The 17,825-nt window shown below is 30.7% G+C and overlaps 1 protein-coding gene across 8 annotated transcripts in view; it reads right to left on the reverse strand.

Annotated features, from left to right (window-relative positions):
- LOC129981809 (inositol hexakisphosphate and diphosphoinositol-pentakisphosphate kinase-like) overlaps positions 1-17,825 on the reverse strand; it is a 141,452-nt gene that overhangs the window by 97,693 nt on the left and 25,934 nt on the right. The window contains exon 3 of one of the 8 annotated variants that reach the window (XM_056092833.1): positions 6,733-6,797. The exons of the other annotated variants lie outside the window; for them this stretch is intronic. Within the exon in view, the coding sequence (XP_055948808.1) occupies positions 6,733-6,756 (24 nt within the window). The 5' untranslated portion in view covers positions 6,757-6,797. The remainder of the gene's footprint in view (positions 1-6,732; positions 6,798-17,825) is intronic. 8 annotated transcript variants of the gene reach the window in all.

Raw genomic sequence — 17,825 nt, forward strand, 5'->3', positions numbered from 1 at the left:
TTACATACAGTTTTATTTCACTAGTGAAATATTACTAAATGCAGTTGATGCCAACTAAACAAATATATATGATACAGCAGCTACGCTAAAAAAGTTTATCGAAGTATAACATAAAACTTGTTAAATAAATTAGTACCTAATTTTTTCGAATTCTACATTCAGTATTAGAACTATACAATCTGGGAGTGTAATATTTTTTTTTTTCCTTCTCAATTTTCTTTCAGTCTCTCTTCATGATAAAAACTATATAAGTACTTCCAATTTTTAATACATATTGGATAATAGGATAGGATCTGGATTCATGAAAAGTTTCTTTTATAAAACTGTTTAAATTTTGTTTCTACATTCATTTTATATAGCCTCTATTATAAGAGCACACTTTCGTTCATTTAGCAAAAGATACCATTTATGGTGCAATCGACACAGAGCTGAACGTGTTTACACTAAAAGACACATAAATGTGAAGCATCTTGAATTAAGTACAACAAAATTATGCAACTCCGATCTTAGAAATGGGAGTAAAGAAAAGGAAGAATCCATGAGAAATTACTAAAAAAAAGTTCCTTGCATAAAGTCGATGAAATCTCTAATTTTCAACAAGATACCGTTCGTTGTTAAATATATATATATTTCTTTTCTTCCTGAATCGTAAGGAGTTTGTCTTGGACATTCATTCTTTCTGTATAATCATACATAGTAGAAGCAGCGTTTATTTTCAAGTAAATTAACTATTCTTGTTAATTATTTCTTGAAAATTAACTATTCAATTCAAGAAAACTTTGTGAATTTTTAGATTTATTTATTTCATTTTATCAAGTATATTGCATATGTTATCATTATCCAATATTAGGCATTTATATATAGTTGTAGACCTGTTGAATGAACTCACTTTTGTAGTTGAAATATTTTATACTTATTAATAAAGACCCAGAAGATTAAGAAGTTTGATAAATTCAAAGTAATGTAATCTTTGTTACAACAAGTCATATCAACAATCGTAAGAATATTTCAAAATCTGACGACCTCTCCTATTATCCCAGCCGATATCGGGAGAGGACAAATTCGCCAAATAAGTGAAATGACTCTTGACATAAACCGCGTGTTTTTAAAACTTAGGATGGAATTTAAATTCATCCATCAAAACATTCAGCCGCGTGCTCCGCGTTCCCCGGATCCCGATGCCTTGGATTTCTTCTTCTGAGGCCACATGAACCCCCCGGGAGGGCACCTCGAATTGAAGGAGAGATGCTTACGGTATGGTGGTTGGATCTCGGCACCCTGGAGGGTACACAAAAAGATGGGGGATCTTACTTCTCCCATCGATAAAGGGACGTACTTCCTTCATGAAGGGTTGTACCGTGGCCGGTGATGGCCCTTTGAACTCAACCACAGTTCCCGCCAATGTTGCTGTTGCGGCGGTCCGGTCATTCAGCATTCGTGCAGGTCGGAGAGTTAGTGATATGACTTTTGAGGCAACATGAAATCGCTTGTTTATCAGACGCCTTTGGACACAGAGGGAGATCTTGAGATCTTGCGACACGGATCGTCGTCGCTACTGGAGACTCGCAAGCACAACGGGTGCATTTGAACGCGTCGGACGATCCTCTAAACGTCTGTGTCGGCTGTGCAATGACCTTCACGACCACAACATAGAGCAACTTTTATAAAAGTTTCTCATCGTCTCTTTTCTGATGTTAAAATGTCTGTGCTGTACTTGTATGATGTACTGCGATTTACATTAAATAACGGTTGTTTGTGATCTTGTGTTCGTTGGAAATTCTTATCTTCTTGTTGCCTACTGAATTTTTCGGCAGAATTCGATTCACCTCTACAAATATGGGCATCGATGTTGCTACAGAAAAGCAGTCAATTCGCGTTTTTTGGTTTTAATTTTTTTTTTTTTTTTTTTTTTTTTTTGAATATCTTACAAACTGTTCGGTTTTCACACTACATACTTATATCAAATTATAATGTGTAAAATTCATTACGTTTTCATGCTTTTAGTTTTCTTCAAATTTTAATATTTTTGCAAGTAATGGTTCCAAATTACTACCTCATTTTCAGTAATTTAGGTCCCCTTGGATCATCAAATTGGCACGTTACCCACATAAAAGCAAACTTTTAAGAATGTGCTTATACTTAAAAAAAAATCGTCGTTTGGGAACCTATGCTGAATGGTGATTTTTTATCCTCGTGATGCCTACTGTCTCACCTCTCTCAATTTGTCAATCGAATTCGACAACACCCTGTATATGCATGCATTCCCCGAGAATGCATATATGAGGACTGAGCCCTTTTTTCACAAATGTTATAATCCGAAGGCACCATCAAACTGCCTCAGAGTCGAACTGCCAGCTTGCCCGACGGTAAAAGAATCCATTTAACCTCCCAGGATGCTAATGTGATAGGAAGAAAGGGACGAATTTGCTTCAGCAGAAGATTGTTAGAATTTCTCGTACCTCTCTTTCACCAAACAAACAAAATAACAATAAATTCCCTTCTACACAAACAGCCTCTTCTAGAGAAGGATTACACGGATTTGTGGCGGTGCATGTCTGTAGAAAGGCAGAAGGAAATGCAGAAAACAGCGGTCCCTGCCAAAAACGTGCTTTTTATCGCATTTTTTCCCCCTTCTTTTTTTGCATTTGCATTCATTATCGTAGAACTGACAGCTGTAAAATAAAAACACAGGTTGCAAGCAAATTTAAAAATATAAAAAAAAATTCTAAAATTATCTAAAAATAAACCGATATTTGATTTTTACTTTAAATAAATTCGAGTGCAGTTTTGGAGCATTCTGGCGCGGGGCCTTATAGAATGCAATCGGTCCAATCAGCTATGGTCAGCATTGCAGCTGATAAAAATACATTCACAAATGTTCCATTCACAGTTGTGACGAAATTTAGAAGGCGTATAAATTTTTCCAAGAAATTGACTTCTTAGGTATTAAAAAAAAATGTTTTTTACGTACATTTGAAATTTAGAAATATGTATTTTGTGAATCGTATATGTTTTCCATTTAAAATATTTGTGTATATTTTTTACACTGCGAATTAAAAAAAAAATATATATTAGCTGAACTAATATGGTTCTTCAATCACTGGGGGAAAGGGTGGGGGAAGATAAATCCAATATCTCCCAAAAAACTTTATCTCCCAAAATTGTAATAAATTAGGTTGAATTTCTGGTGTCATAAGTGACAAATTTCGCAACCCTTTTTTTCTTAAGTTTTTTGCTAAGAATTTGCCTTTCATATCTTTTTCCTTTGCCCTAAAGATTTTCTCTTTCCTGTTGATAGTCTCTCTTTTTTGAAGTTTGGTTTCCAACTGTTTGCATTTGCAATAATCTTGATTGTGTAGTGTACTGGAACAGTAACTTGAAACTTCAGAATTCAGTGTCATCAGATGAGAAAGCTTTTTATCCATTCGACGTGTCTCAAATAAATGATAGTACAAACAAAACTGAAATGCTTTGAAATGAGAATAAGCCACCCATATTTGTGAGACCTTTTCGCATTTAGTCAATATGCGATAAAATCATTTTTAAGTAAGTTGTCTTGTCTCTCCTTTCGATATTAAAGAGTACGACTCTGAATGTGTTGCTGCTGACACTATAGCGAAGTTAGTATTTATATACTAAATTTCCTGGCCTTGTTGAATCAGCAACAATCGCATATTTTCATATATATGCTGTGGCTATATTAAGACATCATCAATGTTTCGGTTCTCGGCAGGAGACGATACAGGGGTTTTATCAGTCTCTGTCTCTTTAGTTCAGATCACAATTATTGTGATATTGTGAAATTTTGCCACTCCGGCTACATTATACAACTGATCAACCTGGGCATCTTTGAAACAGAAATGTGACACATAAAAATACTTTTCATCACAGACAAAAATATTAAAATGGCGAAAATTTATGCTCATGACAGGCACTGCCTGCAGATTAAAAGATACCGTTATTCGCCATTTCATTAAAGGTAGATAGATAGGAAGTCAGAATTCCTATTGGTAGACGAGAAATATTGTGTTTAAGAATTAAGTTGTGACCATGGTAAAGCAAATACTAGGTTTTAAATATTTGGCTTAATAATGGATTTTTCAATTTCATTACAGAAAGAAAAGATGCAATAAAGTGTGTTACAAAAGACAATATTTCTGGCATCTACGGATAGATATTTAACTCAAATATCTGGTCAAACGAAGTTTTGATTTGACTTAAAAAAACTATACTACAGCCAAATTAAAAAAATTTCCAGTGACAATTCATCAAATTTGGCAATTCAGACAATTTCTTTTACAATCCTTTAAAACTAAGAGCTGAACATTTCAAAAACGTTTGTCAACTTAACAGATGATGACAGTGTAGTGAACTAAGTGAGAGGAAAATATCATGTTCACAAGTCAAACTGCAAAGTATGAAATATTTTCAAATAATCAACAAAAATAATTTAATACTAAAAATGCACAGCTTAATGCACTAAATGCCATTATGAACTTTACAGCTAAAAATATTAACAAACTACTATTTTAGAAAACTTTAAACACTGCATGTAGACAATTATAGTTGTATATCACTTTAAACAAATTGAAAAAGATCTCTAGTGATTTTTGCTAAAATAAAAAAGAATTCCAATTCTAATGCAAAATTCTGTAAAGCCACCATGCATTACCAACATTGCAGAAACATGGTGTACAAATTTCCCTTGAGAGCATTCAGAGTTTCTATATCAAGACAAGCAATAACTCACCAGATCATTCTATAGGGATCACAGGAGTGATTTTTGAAAGATCATTATACCATAAGATAAAAAAAATATAAATAATACTGATTGGAAGGTTGCAGCGTATCTTACCAACAAAGAGATCAAAATAACATGCAATGGACATCAACATGGGCCACAACAACATACAACTGTATGCTGCACACACGACAGTTTAGAAGATTGGCCAATGGGAATGGTGCCACTCCACAGAGTTCCATGCTTGCATCACTTCTACCCCTTCCAAAAACATGAATGTTTATCTGCATATGAAGCAGGCACAAGATGATAAAGATTCCTATTATGTATGAAAAAGTAGTATAATGACCAATGTCAAAAGTTTTTTAGAATGATCATTTATGTCTTAAAAATGGAGATGGCTTTAGAAAATGGATCACATATTGAGTGAATATTTCCAAAGAATTAAAGGACCTACAAAATTAATTTCATTTCTCTAGTATTTACAAATGCCAGAATTAGCCATGCATAAGTTTTTGACTAACATTCATACATGCTTTTATATAAAAGCAATGGCAGCATTTGAAAACAATTTGTAATCAGAATAAAATGAAAAACTTTCAAATGGTCTGGTTACAATAGCCAATACTGTTTCATGTTTTCCAAATATGAAGTTAAGAGAAAATAATGATCGGAATTCTTAAGCAGACTTTTCAAAAATGCATATAAAATAGAGTTCATTTTCAAATGCAAGCACTTTTTGATTAAATAGTTACATATAAAGCACAATGCACAAGTTTTTGAAATGACTTGGTAGACAAACATAATATAGATCATAAATAGGACATGTTCATAATACTTACAAATAATACTAGTTCAAATTTCAACTGGTACATATGGGAAGTACATACAGCAAAAGATGTGCATGTGTTTTTCATTTTTTATTTTTATTTGTTTTATTTTATTTCAACCTTCCATTGGTTAAATCCCAATCAGAGAATACAATCCAATATCACTGAGAGAGTCATGCCAAAAAGATTTTCACTGAACAAATATTAATTATTTAATTTAAAAAAATTCAAATTATCATATTAATTTGCATTATCAATTCTTATACACTTAACAGAAGGGATTATTTTAGACAAAAATGTAGGGTATACCCAAATGAAAATGAGATTGCAGTTCTAGAAGCATTATTCCATGTGATAGAACTTTGAGCTTTATCTAACAGATGCATCAGACATGAAAAAAAAAAAAAAAAATTGGAATGAAATTATTGGTAGTAGTTGCCACTAAATGAAACAACAGTGACAAAATATATAACAATATACTATGGATGTCTCTAAATAGGATTCTAGTATTTAGACTTTAATGTGTGTAGGACTGAATGTATTTCACAAAGTGCTATTTTCTGGTGAGGCAAGATGCTGAGAATAGCATGCTACAAACTAGTCAACTGCAGTTGTTAGTGTATAGATCATTTCACCATTGAGAAATTGGATTTCATAACATATTCTCAGTTCCACACATATTTATCTATAAATTGAGCGTATTGGAAGAAAATACAACACAACATTATTTGTTTTGTTACTCTTACTTCATCCAATGATAAATATTTCATATCAGATTTCTCCTGGAATGTAATGTCATTCGCCAGAGAAATCTCAAAATTCTACTACATAGAATAATGCTATTAGAATCACAGACTTCAAGTGGTTCACTATAAACTTTTAACAATATATAAAAAGCATATTTGTAAGCAATGACACATAGAGTAAATTTGTAAAAATTCTAAAATGATAACCAACAGGATATACTTGGTTGTTGTTGATAAGCTGTTTAAAAAATCAACTTCCAATTGATTTTTTAAACAACTTATAAGATGCATTTGAGGAGGAAGAAAAAGCTCTCACTTTCATGAAAAGTGAAAATTTTATCAAAAACAATGCAAAAAAAGGAGACAAGCAGACAAACAAAAGAGGATGAAAAACAAAAAATATTGCAGAACTAACATTTGTTAGGCGTGTGGGAACCATGGCTGAGGGTATGCAGGGCAGCAGTGCAAGGTTTAAAAATTCTGGAAAAGAGAAAAATAGGTTTCATCTTTTACAAGGGTTGCCATAAAAGCAGGATCAAACATGAAATACAATATGAACAATTAATGGGAAAGAATTGCAGGAGTTGAAAGTCATCTAATATTTTATGCTTCCACTCTAAAGAAAAGTGGAATAATGCAAAATTTTATATCTATTTTATCTTCTGAACTAGCTTTAATCAATTTTTCAACACATCAAATCGTTTCGACTTAAAACTGCAGGTAATTTTGTCATTATTTTATTGGCTCTTGAGATGAAAATCAATTTTCTTGAGCATATGAACAATTTTTTCATGCATATAAAGTTATTTTAAATGCACATGTGAATTTTAATAAGAACACAGACAACATGCTAAAGTATCTTTATTTTTCTTGCATTAATTTTTTAATTCATTTTATTCATATAAAATGTATCTTACAAAAGGGTAGTTTTTTTTTTTTTGTATAAAAATTGCTTATTTAAAAACTTATAATTAAAATATTACATTTTAATAATTTGCATTTTTTTTATCGTAATCATAACATTAAATAAAATTAACACACTACTGGTGCATGCAAAAAGAGTAATTATGACCTAAAACTTTAGTTAAAAATGAACAATCTCTTTTTTCTCATATCTATACACAAATCATTTCCATTCATCGTGGAAATACAGGAAGCTGCAAGAGGAGTTTTTCAGAAATTGAAAAATATTTTCTAATGAAAAATAAACGGCTGGTCAAAAAATTAAAATATCCTTGTGGATGCTTCTAGTGAATAGTGTGTATATATATACACACTATCTATCAATAAGTATTTGGACACTAGGGTGGGACGAAAATGGCATTATTATTATTATTATTTAGATTTTAGTTTGGTAATAGTGCGGAAAAGCTGCCTTTTAGGTTCAAAAACAATATTAAAAAATTTGGTTGCAATATTAATTATCTTGAGGTGCCGCAAAAAGCTTGCAATTTGTAAAAAAATTGAAAAAAAAAAATGAAATTTTTAAAAAGGACATTTAAAAATTTTTCTTAGATTTTACTTATGTAATGGTGCGGAAAAAGTAAGCTTTATGGTTCAAAAATAATTTTAAAAAATTCTGATTGCAATACCGCAATATCTCAAGTTGCCGAAAAGAGCTTAAAGTTTGTAAAAAAAATTTAAAAATTATAAACTTTGATAAAATATTTTTATGGATTTTTCTTTTATATAATGCTACAAACATGATTTTAAATACAGGGTGGTCAAAAAAAAACCTTCCCCTATATATGAAACCCTAGCGGCCTATTCGCTCAACCAATCGAACCAAAATTTCAGACATGGTTGTTTGAAGGTATGCGCCGGAGATTGTGATGATTCTAAACAACACAGAGTTCACGGTTACGGTTACAGTGAGAGAATTTTGAAATTTTCGAATGGCAACACCCACTTTTTCCTTGCACAAATTGATCAGCGTATTGAAAAACTACAAATGGCGTTGGAACGATTAGCGTGTGACGAAAATTGCCACCGTAAAGCATATGCAAAGAAGAGCATTATAAAGGACTAATGACAACACAGAGAGGAAAGAGAAAAAAAGTTTTTATTGTAATGAAAGTTATAATTACAGGTTTTCAACGTGTTCATCTTCGCAGGCGACAACGCATTGCATTCGGGAGATTGTGGACAACAATGCCGAACGTAACATGAAAGGAGGAATCTGCATAACTTAACGTGTTATCGCATCTTTCAATTCTGACATAGTTGTAGAATTCCGTTATTCTTGAATTGCAGCAACGAAATGTCATTAGGGACATTGTATGGATGCAAGATGGGGCTCCTCCACACATCGCCCAATGTGTTCAACCAGTGCTGCAACAAAACTTTGCTGATAGTCATCTCTAGTAACTTTGCAGTTTCGTGGCCACCGCGATCCCCCGACTCATTCCTATGAATTTCTGGTTCTGGGGTTATCTGAAATCTAAGATGTACACGCCTGGTCCACGAGATGTGTCAGATATGGAAGATGCCATAACACGTGAAGTTATGCAGATTCCTCCTTTCATGTTACGTTCGGCATTGTTGTCCACAATCTCCCGAATACAATGCGCTGTCGCCTACGAAGGTGAACACGTTGAAAGCCTGTAATTATAACTTTCCATTCCAATAAAAGCTTTTTTTTCCTCTTACCTCTCTGTGTTGTCATTAGTCCTTTATAATGCAATGCTTAGTCCTTTATTATGCAAATGCTTTACGGCAGAAATTTTTGTCACGCTAATCGTTCCAACGCCATTTGTGGTTTTTCAAAACGCTGATCAATTTGCGCAAGGAAAAAGTGGTTGTTGCCATTCACGTTTTATACTTTGTTGCCAAAACGTTTTTATACTTTTATTCATATGACAATGTCTAATGAAAGCTTTTTATTTCATAAGCGAGACAAGCAAACATCCTTAAAAAGTTGCATCCTTAAAAGTGTGTTTTTATGAAACTTTAACGTCCTTGCGGCACCTCAAGATATACAGATATACCCTAATATATATATATATACTAGCAGACCCGCCCACTCGTTGCTGTGGCTAAGGTTTTTGTTATATTACATAGTAGTAAACTATTCAAGGGAAACGGTAGGAGAACACCAATCATGGGGACCACCATGCTTTTTTACACAGATGCCATTTGTAAAAAAAAAAAAAAAAAAAAAAACATGGGGACCTCTATGATTGATTTTCTACTACCGTTGATATTGAGCAAAAATCAATACAAAAAAAATAAATTTAAATTTCTTTATTTTTTGTTTTCAAGTTTGTAACAAATGAGTACATTACAAAGTTGTTAGTAAAAAACACGTAACACTTAAACTTATAAATGAGGTAGGTAGGGCAGATAGTTTTAAATCTTTTATTAATGTTTATTAATAAAAGATTTAAAACTCTCTTAATGTTTATTATTTTGAATTATAAATACTTTTAATTTCAATTTAATTTAGCCCTAATCGGTGCACAATATTTTTGGTTAACCTGTCTTTAGCTAACTTAAATAGATTTGACGGTTTTCCTACACGTGAACATGCAACATATAGTTGCCCATGAAAAAAACATGGATTTTCCAAATCTAAACCACAAATGGACATTGTTTGGCCTTGAGACTTATTTATAGACATGGCAAAAGCTAAACGAATTGGAAACTGTAACCTTTTGAAGGGTATCGTAGATTCTGATGGTATCATCCGAACACGTGGCAACAGGACCACTTCTCCTTTAAACTTTCCAGTTAAAATGGTAGCTTCAAGTATATTTCCGGTAATCTTTTTGATGACTAAACGCGTACCGTTGCATAATCGAGATGGATTCAAATTACGCAGGAGAATAGGTGAACCAATCTTTAATCGAAGGTTATGTGGTTAATTTCGTCAACATCAACATTTTTGGCTGCCAAAATAGCCCGATAACTGAGCCAGTTATGATTCAAGTAATTACTCTGTATATCCGGAAAAATACTCTGAATCAATTCATTTTCCCCTCAAGAACAGTGCAGAAATTATCTGGCAGTTTAATGCATTTCGTATTTGGTTGCAGTTCTATTTTACCGTTCCCAATATCTAGTAATTGTTCAGAAAATATTTGTGCTGATGGATCATTTTGCAATTGTACGCGCATGTTTATGGCCAATCGAAGTGTTTCAACACTTCGCCATAAGAAAGATTGTTTTAAACATGCATTTTAATTAAAGATTGTTGAACAATGAAACACTAATAATTAAAAAGCAAGAAGAATTGCACTGTATTACTTTTACTATAATATGAATTCAATTTATACTTCAGTCTAAATAACACGTGGTCGGCTATGCTAATACCAAAAATTGAAAAAGTAAGAACAATTGAATTTCATTGTATTGCGTTTACTACGAAATAAATTTAACTTATACTTTAGCCTCAGCAGCACGTGGTGGTTATGCCATTAAATTGTAGCTTATGTGAAACGTTGGTACTTTTAACACAGCGCCATCTGTTAGAATACTTACTCAATCCAGTCAACAGATACCGCCATCTGTTAGAATCGCTTGGAGCTAACAGATAATTGTGACTGTCAAATAATGAACAAATAATTTGTTCCTTCTTAAAACCTTCCTTCTTAGTATAAACCCTTTATGATGTATAATAAATCCTCTAACTTCAGTGATACCGATTCTGGCTTCCTCAGCTTAAAGGAAAGATTTAAAAAAAAAGTTCTATATTCCACACATGAAATTGCCATGAGATTTATTCCGTCATTGATACATTTGTCTGTTGCAATAATTCAGAATTCATTTACAAAATGAAATCAGTTTCAGAAACATTTATTAAATAATGATAAGCATTGTAGCTGAAGTGAATGATAGCTGACATAACTTGATACGTACATGCAGTTTATTAGTAAAGAAATGAAAAACTGAAACGATTATTGTAACCATTTTTTATTATCATATCTTCCATAATTTATATAAAAAAGATTAAATTTCATTTAGCATACAAATGAGTTAATATTTTTTTTTATTATCCGATTAGAGGAACTTATTATTGGCTCGTTCACTTACCTTTTTTACGATATGCTTAACAAAAGAAATAAAATCATTTAATTGAAAATTCAATGAAGGTAACAAATGTTATTGCCGTACAACATTTTTCTTAGTAAACATTCAAATAAAGAATCGGAATTCATTCAAAACGAAAAGTAATAATTATCCGTGTGCACCTCCAAGTATTTTTCCAAACTTCTTTATAATTAAAAAAAAGCAGAATTTTAGTATGTTATATTAATCAGTGATTCGTTAAAACGTTTGTAATTAATCATTTTCAAATAAAATATCTTATTTCTGAGAATTGCCACCGTGCACAATAATACAAAATTCAAACATAAGATCGTGATACTTTATCCGTTGCAACGTATCAAATTTATTGTATGCATTAAAAAATAATTGTGGAACATGATATCTTATTCCTGAGAGACGTTTTCGGATAGGATCATGAATAATTCGAACATTCGGATTCGAAACGTAACGCAAATGCGTGAGTGTTTCTACGCCAGTTGGGGTAACGCTATGCAGATTAGAAATTTTTAATTTCCTTTATTCTGTTTTATTTTAATTCAAAAGTACTTAAGAATGAATGTGAAACATCGATTCATTAACAATGTTTAATTTTAAATGCATCAAACATTAAAAAAATAAATAGAATCGTTTCAAATAATCAGCCGAAAAATCTTAAGCCTAGCCTCATGACTCTTGGGGAAAAAAACTGAAACCGTACTCATTTGGCGGTGGGGAAAATGAAACGATTTTTTGGCGGGAAAGTTAGTTTTTAATTAATAATTAAAATTCTAATTAAAAATTCAAAAAAAGGGCTATCCTATCTTTTTGGCGGGAAAGAGTTAGTTTTTAATTAATAATTAAAATTCTAATTAAAAATTCAAAAAAAGGGCTATCCTATCTTTTAAGTTAGATCAAACTGCACACGGTGTGCAAATTTGATTAAAATCGGTTGAGTAGTTTAGGAGTCCATCGCGGACAAACAACGTGACACATAATTTATATATATTAAGATATATATATATATATATATATATATATATATATATTAATAATTTTTATTTATCTCATCTGTACCAAAAGGCAACTTTTCCGCGGTATTACAAATTAAAAATCAAAAGTGGATTATTTCGTAAAAAACTTTAAAATGAACCAAAATTTCAATTTTATGAAACTTTAACGTGCTTGCGGCACCTCAAGACCTACTCCAATATTTTTCATATTTATACTTTATTTTATGTACACCAAAAGACATCTTTTCCGCGCTATTACAAACTAAAAATCAAAAGTGATTTTTTTCTTTCCACCCTATTGGACACCCATGCAAATGAGGATAACTGCGGTTCTGATTTACGGCACGCCTTCTGTACTTAAATATCGTTTAGGGAACCGCATTGGCATTAACCGCATGCAAAATTTTACGAAATTCAGAGCTGTCTGACTAAGAGAAAGATATAACTGTCGGATATCATAGAAATGACCGATCTTTAAAGGACATATCTAGTGAGTTAAACATTCCAAGATCGACAGTGGCTTTTGTTATTAAGAAGTGGAAAGTGAGTGTTGATTGTTGGATTGTGCCTTGATCAGCAGAACCACGAAATTAAGATATAGAGACCGATGAGTGCTGTCCAAAGAAATTTAGAAAAACCGCACCAAACCGATGACCCACGTACCCACAAGGAGTTCCAACAAGCATCCGGGACTGTTGTTTCGATAAACACCATCCGCAAGGAAGCACATTTGCTTGGTTTCCATGATCGTGTTGCCGCCCATAAGCCTTTGATTACAAATTCCAGCCGCGCCACTCGGTTAAGGTGGTGCAAGGCGCATCGAAATTGGACCATAGACGAATTGAAACCAGTTGTTTGATGTGATGAATCAAGGTTCAATCTCTATCAGTCGGATGGCAGAGTTTGTGTTTGGCGTATGCATGGAGAACGCCTTTTGTCAGAATGCATTGTGCTTTCAGTAAAGTTTGGTGGAAATGGAATTATGGCCTGGGGATGTTTCTGGTGGTATGATTGGGACACTTGACCCCAATTCATGGTAAGCTCAAAGCCTACTCCTACTCCACTATTTTAGACAACAATGTGCTTCCTACGCTGTGGCAATTTTACGAGTTGGATGATTGTCATTTATAGGATGACAACACCACTTGTCATATTGTGAGGTCCACCATGAATTGGTATGATAAAAATGGAGTGAACCGATTGGACTAGCCTGGCCAGAGTCCAGACTTGAATCCTATAGAAAACCTCTGGGGCAAGTAGGATCACCGAATTAAGGGGGACAACAACTATCCAAAATCGGTGAAAGAACATACATTATTTCTCCAAGCCAAGAATACATCCATCTAAATACTTGTGGAAAGCCTGCCCCACAGTGCAATTCCCTCAGGTGGAGGCTCTACCAACTACTGAATATGAATAAATTGTGTTTATCGTTTTTATCTCAGGTGTCCAATTACTTATTGGTAGATAATATATATTAATAGTTCAAGAATTTTAAATGACTCTGCTTTCCAAATGATATAATCTTTTATGTGAAAAGCATATTTTAGAATTAAAAGTAAATACAAAAACAGCAGGAACTTTTCTCAAAGAATGAAAGACAATAAAAAGTACTTCATAAGCACTGAAATTATCAGATTGAAGGAAAAAATATATAGAGATACAATTATAAAAGCTAAAATAATCTGAGAATTGCTCATACAATATTAAGGTAAAAATGAGGGGGAAATGAAAAATGTCTTGCAAATTTAAAATGTAAACTTGCAAGATATTCAAAATTTCAATTAAACAATAAATCTAGCATTATTAGAAATGAGTATCAACTAAAAAAGTAAACTTCCTTTGGAATTAAAAAAAATGTTTCAGAGACAACAGCATTTATTTTGTTGTGCATATCTCCACTAACCCCATTTCTTGCATCTTGCTCAGCATTTCAAAAAAAAAAAAAAAAAAAAAAAAAAAAATCAAGAACAGAATCAGAGCTTTTATACACAAAGTCTTTTAAAATATCATCTATCTATCACAGAATATAACATTTTTTTTATTCCTTATAAAAACTTTTAATAATTTTAACATTATAAGGCAAGAATGTACCTAATCAGCTAATTTTATTGCACTAATCAAAATTTGTTTGTTTTAAGTAATTAAGCAAAGTTAGAAACTATGCAATTCTCGCAAAAAGTTCCAAAAACATTTTTGTAAACTTCAAGTGGCTTATGTTTCTACCCCATTCTGTAAAGCAGAAAAAATTCCACTCATTAAATGTATATTGCATTATTTTCTTGAAATACATGCAATAAATTTCCTTTTAGTAAATTTAAAAACTGAAAATTCAATATTAATTGCTTTGTTTCTTATAAATTAAAAAAAAGCTTTCTTTAAAAATTCAATATGATTTTTATTACATTGTTTTTTAAAAAATGGATTATAATAAAATTACTTTAAACAACATTTCTTCTTATTATAAATTACTCTGCAATAGTTAAACGAGAAAAATTATTCTCTGCATTCAATATTAGTTAATTCACTGAACTAATAAAAATCTTAACTTAAAAAGTAAAACTAAACATGATAAGCATCTTTAGAATTTTTAACATAGACTATTATGCACTTTACTAGCTTCCTAATAATTTATTAGAAAGTTCAAATTCTGTAAAATTTTTAAGTTGTTTTTAAAGTTAAAAAAAATTATCTTATTTAATAGATAGTCTTTAAAGTTCCTATGTTTCATAAAAGTGAGCCATCCAAATGATCCACAGATTTCCAAAATGATCTTTTTAATGAGCAACGGATATTTTTATTGATAAGAACTTTTTAATAATATATTTTTTAAGGTAATACAAAATGATCTTTCACTACATAACAGCAGTTTAAGGCTTACTTATATTTTTTCAGATATTTGCAATGCTATGAAAAAAACTGCAATAATTTTAAGTACAAGATGCCAAGTGAAATATACATCAATTCATGTGGATAGTTTTTAAAAATATTTTTCAAAAGATGAACAAAAAAAACTAGAGAATCAACAATATGAATTTAAAAACTAATTCAAGGGCATAATTAATCAAAATTTAGAGACATTCTAAAATTGCCATATACAATTATTAATATACAATATTATTAGGAAGAATTTTAAAAGATAACAGAAAATGTCACCATTGTAGTTTTATATCTTAATAATCACAGAATTTTCTTTGTTTGTATTTTAACTTTTCAGAAAAATCAAACACTATGACAAGAAAAAAAAGTTAAAAAGTGAACTAAAATTTTAAAATTTCATGATAAAATAGCTTGTGATATGAAATTTAAGAAAGGATTTAAATGTTCAAATTTTTACCAAAATTTGTTTATAAAAATGTTTATATTTTGTATGTTTTATGTTTATATTTTGTTATTTTGTATGTTTTATGCTCATGTTTATATTTTTTATGAAATAATTTCATTTCACAAAAATGGTTCACAACTTTTTTTAAACTATAAACATTTAATTGATATGAAGTTTCATTGTTAAATTAAATTTTAAAGCATGCTTAAAAACTTCTTTTGAAAAAGTGAATGAAAAGTCAGAGAAACACCAGAGGTTAAAAGAAGATTTTTAAAAAATCATAAAAAGTTCATTTTCAAAAGTTTACTTCTAATTTATATTTGTTAAAATACCTGATTATAAAAGATTGAAGTTGATTAATGGATATAGAAAAATGAATCAATAATTCAATGATCAATAAAGTTAACTTGTTTGTCACAGTTAAAAGCTATTCAATTTATTAACAGCAGGATTATCATTAGACTTAGCGTATCCTCCCCTTTTTTTATATCTCTCCACTATATTGATTTACTTTTTTTAAGATTGATCATTAATTTTTCTTAGTAATTTGTTATACATTTCAATGGAATGAAAAGTTTTCAATAAATGTATTGTAGATATGTATTACATTAAAATTTCCACTAAGCACCACCACAGGATATATATATCCGAAGCTATTTAGGTATCATATTCTAAGAATTGGTTATTTTATATACAAAAAGCAATATGAAACATATACAACATAATTAAAATAAAATGTTCAGTAGCAAATTATTGTGTTGCTATATTTTTGAACTTGAATTACAAAATTCTATTCTTTGACAGTTAAAGATGCATGTTCATTAATAATTTTTAAGATTATTTTTTTAGGCTCAACTATTCACATTTGACAGTAAAATTAAATGAGCATTTTTTTTGTTTCATATTGCTTTGCATGTAATTTATTTATTCCATTTTTAATCATTTAGTCTCAACTACAGTTTCAAGAATCTTTAAACACCTCATACCCGATGTGTATCTCAAAAAATTTCAAGGAAAATGAACAATGATTTATTATCAACAATTCTACCAAAACTTTAAAACTATAAAAATTTTATTATTTTAAATAAATACTATTTAGTTATTATAAACACTATTTAATTATTATTTTTTAAATTTTAACTTAAAATAACAGGAACTTAAATATTCAGGGGATCTCTTTAGGAAATATTTGCACAAAATCAATGGTTTTCACATGGATCTATTTTTTATTTAATTTCTTCAGAAATTTGGGATGAAATATTTTGGAAATATTAAGAACATTTTTCATACCTTAAAACAACAATGAAGATAAGTGCATGAATTATCTATCATTGACCACTACATGTTTACCCTGAAATAAGATTCTGAGTCTTTTAATAACTCATATTCATATAATTAATCATTATTTTTTATATTCCTAACCTTACTCTCCTGTATTATTCTCCAAGGTCGAAAGATCTCCAAAGTAAAAGTCACCAGATCTCAAATTTTTTTTCGCTTTTCAGTAATTTTATGCAAGGTGTTCTTCAATATTCCATATGATCATAACAGGTCTATAGTTTCAGTTGGATTGCCAAGACTTTCATACGATATTTAAAAATTTAAAAACTTTTGCTTTATCATAATGAAGAATAGAACAGTTTCATTTCTGATTTTTGATTTGCCTTTTCTTATTTAATGATTTAGAAGAAGCACTTTTAGAAGCATCTTTTTTTTTTTCCATTATACTTACTAATAACCACTTGTTTCTTCTAAAATCTTTTGGTCTAAATTAGTATCATGGTGCCACTTTAAAGCAGGAATGACATAATCTGATAAGTCATTGCATACATAGGCAGGTATTTTGTTTTTAATTAAAAACAAACTTTATTTTTACTTGGATAAATACAACGAAGTTATTTGACCAAAAGGCAATAAATAAATAAAAAATGTAAATCCAAAAATGTGACATAAAACAACGCATGAAGAGAAAAATATACAAAAAGTATGAATTAAATAGTCAGTGTATTAAATAAATTATGAAAACTATAGCCCAATTGTCTTTTATATTCATTGAAAATGTTTATAACAGTAAGAAATCAATAGAATATGATTTTCAAAAAGATACCTTATGAAGTTTGTTGACCTAGACAAATATAAATGCAAATA

The sequence above is a fragment of the Argiope bruennichi genome, chromosome 8, assembly GCF_947563725.1.
Source record: "Argiope bruennichi chromosome 8, qqArgBrue1.1, whole genome shotgun sequence".
Classification (NCBI taxonomy): domain Eukaryota; kingdom Metazoa; phylum Arthropoda; class Arachnida; order Araneae; family Araneidae; genus Argiope; species Argiope bruennichi.